The sequence below is a fragment of the Trachypithecus francoisi genome, unplaced genomic scaffold, assembly GCF_009764315.1.
Source record: "Trachypithecus francoisi isolate TF-2019V2 unplaced genomic scaffold, Tfra_2.0 Lachesis_group7, whole genome shotgun sequence".
NCBI lineage: Eukaryota > Metazoa > Chordata > Mammalia > Primates > Cercopithecidae > Trachypithecus > Trachypithecus francoisi.
The window spans coordinates 59,057,327-59,064,126 of record NW_022681472.1 but is presented as its reverse complement, the minus strand read 5'-3'; the positions used below and the strand labels follow the sequence as shown (position 1 = coordinate 59,064,126).

Genomic DNA, 6,800 nt, shown 5'->3' with positions numbered 1-6,800 from the left:
GCCTGTAATCCCAGCACTTTGGGAGGCCGAGGTGGGCGGATCACGAGGTCAGAAGATCCAGACCATCCTGGCTAACACGGTGAAACCCCGTCTCTACTAAAAATACAAAAAATTAGCCGGGTGTGGTGGCGGGCGCCTGTAGTCCCAGCTACTCGGAGGCTGAGGCAGGAGAATGGCATGAACCCGGGAGGCGGAGCTTGCAGTGAGCCGAGATCGCGCCACTGCACTCCAGCCTGGATGACAGAGCGAGACTCTGTCTCAAAAAGAAAAAAAAAAGAAAATGTGACCTTGATCATCTGAGAGTTTTTGCAAATTTCAACTTGATATTCTATGGCCTTCCAAGGGCAAAAGACATCTTTATTGATCAATTTCTGCTGAGACAAAACTCTCCAGTTCTACTGATTTAACGATGTGGTATATTTCTTCAAGTGACAGTAGAAAAAGCTGATTTACCTATGAAGATTCTAGTAAGTGTGGTCTCTGTGAATAGAGAAGAATCACTATTTGAATGAGACCTCAAGATGTTTATAAATTCTAAATCAACACCCGAATCTGAGGGTTCAGAGGAAGAATCTTTAAAAGATAGTATCCGATCATAACTGACTAACCCCTAGCCTCTGATTCTCCTGGGTATTTGTTTAAAATGTAGGTTATTCCTCAGATCTACTTAAGACTTTAAACCACATCTCTATGGGGTTTGGTAATGAGCATTTTTATTAAATTTCCCAAGTACAAGCCCCAGTGTACACAATAAGCAATTTCGGTTTTGAGCAACTGCCAGAGAAGGAATGTCCCCCTTGTGTTTGTTGACTGCCTTCTGATTTGTTTGAAAGCCTTTTTCTTCTTGCATCATCTTGACCATTCCTGGTATGAAGGATGTTGTCTTGTTTCTCCTCAGTTTCATCTTCTTCAGAAGAAACCATGCCAGGCGGCAGTCTCCTACTGTTCATGGCTTCCATGGCTTTACTCTGTTCCCTTTTTCTCTAACAAGTCATCAGCTCAGATCTAAAAATACTCTAAGGGTAAATCCACTGGTGAATAAAATGGTTCCAATGTCCCATATTTCTTTTTTTTAGAAAGCAAGAATTGCCTGCATATATGAATCTAAAGAATCAACTGTTATCTATGCTAGAAAAATAAAGACCATGAATAGGTCTGCAATATTGAAATGGGTGAACATCAATTTAGAGACAAGTACTAAACCAGGAAAGTTTTTGCTAGGTTTCCTCCAGAACATAATACCATTTATAGACCTTCTAGGACAAACCATCTTTTATTGACATTAACAGAAGAAGATAATCACATTTTTTATAAAGGCAGGCAAAGTTTTCATTATAAGCTGTTCTATAATATTTGTATATGTGGGTTTTAACCTTGTGCATATGCTACTTTCATTTCTTCAACATCTGAGAATGAAGGAGAAAAACCTCATATCTAGATCAATGTCTTATATTTTATTTCCAACATTTGGGACTAATTTTGAAGTAAGAGCAAATAAAGGTTCACATTTGCTGAGTATTTTTTATGTACAAAGTATAACTTTAAAGGTACTACTGGATATGCACTCATTCAAAAAGCTGGAATATGTTCCACAAAGATTGGTTCCACAAAGATCTTTTGTCCCACGAAGATTTCAAAGTGTGGAATATGTTCCACAAAGATTTTCTGCTGAAGAGCAACTTCAGCAGGGTAGTAGAGAGGTAGAAAGATCTCCTAGGTTGAATAACTGAGGCTACTAAAATTGGCATGCAAACAACTAGACACATTATCTAACCCATCATAGATGAAATGTTCTGGACTCCTGGGTTCCTGCCAAAAATAATAGCAACACAGGCCAGGCACGGTGGCTCACACCTGTAACTCCAACACTTTGGGAGGCTGAGGCGGGAGGAACTCTTGAGCTCAGGAGTTCGAGACCAGCCCGGGCAACATAGTGAGACCTCATCTGTGCTAAAATTTAAAATATTGGCCAGGCATGGTAGCGCAAACATGTAGGCCCAGCTACTTGGGGGGCTGAGGTGGGAGGATTGCTTGAGCCCAGGCAGTCTAGGTTGAGGCTGCAGTAAGCCCTGATCATGCCACTGCACTCCAGCCTGGGTGACAGAGCAAGACCTTGTCTCAAAAACAAAAACAAAACAAAACAAATAGCAATACAAGTTAACATCTGATTCTCCATACCTAATATCTTTCCCATACCATTGTCCATCTCGGACTCAGGTCAAGGAATGTGTCTGGCTCATTCATACAACAGTTGAGTGTGGGGCGAGAAGTGTGACACCCCGCAGTCAGAAATACTAGGTTCAAATTCTGACTGGCTCAAAATTTGTAACTCAACAAAGAATTCACTTAACTTCTTTGACCCGAAGTCTCCATACATGAAAATGGGGACCGCTAGTACTCCCTCCATGAACAACACAGGGAGGGGCCGGGAGGATGGTGTGGATGTGAATGATCCCTGACAGACGCTCAGTAAATGTTTAATGAATCTGTTATCTAAGTACTATCCTCGAGGAGAACCAGTAGACTCCTCAGGGAGGCAAGTGGCCTGGGACAGTCCCTTCCCAGGAATGGTGACCGCCACCAACAATATCAATAATCCAGCACAGACTGGAGCTCAGTGACACAAACTGCTCCAATGTTATGTTAGACACAATGACTTCCTTCTAACCCTCGGACTCTACAATGATGTGGACCTGGCTTTTCCCAAATTAAACACAGTGAAAAGGAACTACATGTGTTCCCCAAGGGCTAAGTACCTGCATCAACCTCTCACAGTGCACCACCCACAGCACTTTCTGTGCATATGGGGTCACACCGACTCACCCCAACGTCTCTAGTGAGGTGGCCACTCTAACCATGCTCATTTTCCAGAGGAGGGACCGGAACTCGGAGACCATTCTGCCCAGGACAACACAGTTCGTCGGCAGCAGAGCTGGGGCCTGGCCTCAGAGCATACGCTCAGCCACTCTGCTATAAGTCCCCTGGCGGAAATCACAGTGAAAGTCCCGTAGTTTCGACATAGGCTGGGATTTTAAACCTTACGCAGTCTGTACCTGTTCTCATGAGAACAACAGTAAAGTCTAAATAAAACCTTAAAAGTCACTGTGTGGCTGAGCTTCAGGTTAGTGACATGTTTTTCTTAAAAGTCAATTTATTGTCAAAACACACCCCCCATGATAGAGAGAGTGGCCCCATGTTAAAGATACTAAGACTCAAAGAACATGTGCAAAAGAAGACAAAAAAAACAGAATGTTCTGATATCAAAATTTTTCACAGCTTTCTCTTGTCCAAGGAAAAACTGAAGATAAATCCACACTCCAAACGTGTCTTTAGTTTAGAATTCTGACAGATGAATTGGCAGTGAGTGTCAAAAACTTAAATGTACATAACCTATGACCCTGCAAATTCTACTTCTGGGATCTTACAGAAAAACTAATACAAGTATACAAAGAAATCTGTGCAAGGATGCTGACTGCAGCAGTGTTTGTTAACAGCAAAAACTAAAAACAAGCAGACTAACCATTCACTCGGCTAAACACATGACGGCAGACACTCCATGGAACACCATGTAGCTGGTTAAAAGAATGAGGTAGCTCTAGCTTCACTACATAAAGGATTATCTTAGATATACTATTAAGCAAAAAAGCAAGCGACAGAATGTGCATAGTATAATCCTATTTTATTAAAAATAAACTCTGTGTGTGTATGTGTGTGTGAGAGAGAGAGAGAGAGAGATGTAAAGACATAGAAAAGGGCCTAGAAAAATACTGGGAGGTGGCAATTGATGGAGGGGGTCTCTCATGTTCTACATTGTGGACGTCTGTATTTGCTTAAAGTTATTTATGAAATACTATAAAATTTTGAAACAAAAGATTTTGGAGGCTAATTTTCTAAAGGGAATAGCACAGCTTAGACATGCCCCTAAACTGAAATGTAAACTTCTTTTTCCCATTTGCAAACCTGTGAGTACACAGTAAGAGAAGCATTGCCACAAAATCCTCTTTTAAAAGCTCTTTCAAGACACTACACTAAGTCATTCATTTCTGAGATTTTAAAGGCTAACAATGTCTCTATTTTCAGACTATGTCACAAATGCCATAAATGCCAAAATTATAGATCTTAAGAAGAAAATACGTAAAATACAGATTTAGACAAAACAAATGACTAAAGCTGCATAGTTCTCCTAGACTTTATTCAAAACTGGCCCTATACTTAATGATTTGAGAGACCTAAAATTCTAGTGTTCAAATGTAAATACCCATCATATACTGAGAAGTAATCTTCAAATTTAGTTCCGACCCAAATTTGGCTCAATTAAGTCATACGTCAGATAACACAAATGGTTACACCTCAGCATATAACAAAATCCTGGAAGTATCACAGCAAGTGAGCTATGACATCATTTAACTCTCAAACCGAACTGTAATCTTAAGTTACACACACCACAATACACCTTTGCACAGGTAATTTTATTCCTCCTGTGGGTGTTGACAGTGCTCATTGATTGAAATTTGAAACATTCAGAAATCCCATACCTGAAGATGGTCACATATTCTTTACATCACGATTCAGTAACTATTCAACAGTTATGTCTACGAAATACAGTGAACAAAACAGTATAAATGTTTACACCATTCCCTTGTACACAGGGGTTTTGGGCACAATAGTAACAAATGGAATTAATGCATACCATGATATCAATAAAGAAAAGACCTTCTCTTTAAATAAACTATTCTGTTTATAAATAAACTCTGATTTTTTTAGTACACATTTACAGACCTGATCAATAAAAAGAAACTATATATATATTTTCCTTTAAAAAGAAAATGTTGAGATACAGACCACTGTGGGAGAATTCACCTAGGAAAGGGGGTCAGAAGCAAGCAAAGGATACTAGAGGTGAAACTACGACCACACTGCAACTTATTTCTGTTAGCACACACCAGCACAAGGACAGGATTGTCGGGGGAGGAGCCCATTTTCACTTGAATTCCAGCAAGTTGCAATCAATCTTGTAGTACACATAGGGGTAGTATTCTTGTTGACTCAGGTTTAAACCTGGAATATCCATAGGAGCCTATGGAAAAAAAAAAAAGACAATTATTCAATTTTGTATTTACAGAACTCAGAAAAAAAGAAAGCAAGTATTAACATTTACCTTTGTATTGAACATCTACTCTGGGCTAAAGGTATGCACTTAACTGAGTTAGACATTATTCCCATTTTGCAAATGAGAAAACAACCTCTGAAAGACTGACTTCTCCTAGGAAACACAGACAGTAAGTGGTAAAGCCAGCTTCAAGCATTCTGACTGGAAAGCCCACATATGTATTTAGCATGATCTCACCAACCTTTTTTTATGTATACTGTAAAAATTAACTTTTTATATCTTGGACTTAGAATACTGAGTTGATACGATACAAGACTTACAAAATGTGGAGTAAAAATAAAGCAAGTATGATTTAAAAGTAATGCTTGTTCTGTAATCTCAGCACTTTGAGAGGCCAACGCCTTGAGCCCAGGAGTTCAAGACCAGTCTGGGCAACATAATGAGACTCTATAGCTACAAAAAAATAAAAATAAAAACATTAACCAGGAGTAGTGGTGCGTGCCTATAGTCCCAGCTACATGGGAGGCTGAGGTGGGAGGATCACTTGAGCATAGTGGTTGAGGCTCCAGTGAGCCAGAATCATGCCACTGCATTCTAGACTGAGCAACAGAGCAAGATCTGATGGCAAAACAAAAAACGAGCAAGGATAACACTTATTATATATGCATGTTGTAAGAATTTAATGCTAGAACATTTATGTATCAAATAATTAGACCTCTTATTTTATCCACAATTTCATGAAAGTGTAGCAAGTCAGCCAGGTGCAGTTGCTCATGCCTGTAATCCTAGCACTTTGGGAAGCCGAGGTGGGTGGATTACCTGAGGTCAGGAGTTCAAGACCAGCCTGGCCAACATGGCAAAACCGCACGCATCTCTACTAAAAATACAAAAATTAGCCAGGCGTGGTGGCGGGCGTCTATAATCCCAGCTACTTGGGAGGCTGAGGCAGGAGAATTGCTTGAACCCAGGGGCGGAGGTTACAGTGAGCCAAGATCATGCCACTTCACTCCAGCCTGGGCAAAAAAGTGAAACTCCATCTCAAAAAAAAAAAAAAAAGAAAGAAAAACAAAAAAAGTTTAGCAAGTCATTTCCTGCATTTCCTTCTATCAAGAAAAACTGATTTTTCATAGTTCTAATTAATGCCTATGTGAGATACTACCATCCACCCTAAACTTTTAAAAAGAAAAAAAAAAAATCAGCAAGATATTTAAAACAAAAAATATAAAATAAAAGCCCACTACAATTTTTTTTTTTTTTTTTTGAGACAGAGTTTCCCTCTGTCACCCAGGCTGGAGTGCAGTGGCACAATCTTTGCTCACTGCAACCACCCCCACCTGGTTCAAGTGATTCTCCTGCCTCAGCCTCCCGAGTAGCTGGGACTACAGGCGCCCGCCACCATACCCAGCTAATTATTGTATTTTTAGTAGAGATGGGGTTTCACCACGTTGGCCAGGTTGGTCTCAAACTCCTGACTTCAGGTGATCCACCCGCCTCAGCCTCCCAAAGTGCTAGGTTTACAGGCATGAGCTACCACGCCCGGCGGCCCACTACAATTTTAAATAGCAACAACAAAAAAACACGAGTAACTCTGTTTATATCTTCTTTTGTTTAAAAAATAACACTTTTGGCCGGGCGCGGTGGCTCCAGCCTGTAATCCCGGCACTTTGGGAGGCCGAGACGGGCGGATCAC

At 40.4% G+C, this 6,800-nt stretch overlaps 1 protein-coding gene across 2 annotated transcripts in view; it reads right to left on the bottom strand.

Moving 5' to 3' along the window:
- Positions 1–891: 891 nt before the first annotated feature.
- ATP6V1C1 (ATPase H+ transporting V1 subunit C1) overlaps positions 892–6,800 on the bottom strand; it is a 91,373-nt gene continuing 85,464 nt past the window's right edge. For both annotated transcript variants that reach the window (XM_033202863.1, XM_033202862.1), the window contains exon 13: positions 892–5,077. In XM_033202863.1, coding sequence (XP_033058754.1) covers positions 4,982–5,077 — 96 coding nt within the window. In that variant the 3' untranslated portion in view covers positions 892–4,981. The remainder of the gene's footprint in view (positions 5,078–6,800) is intronic.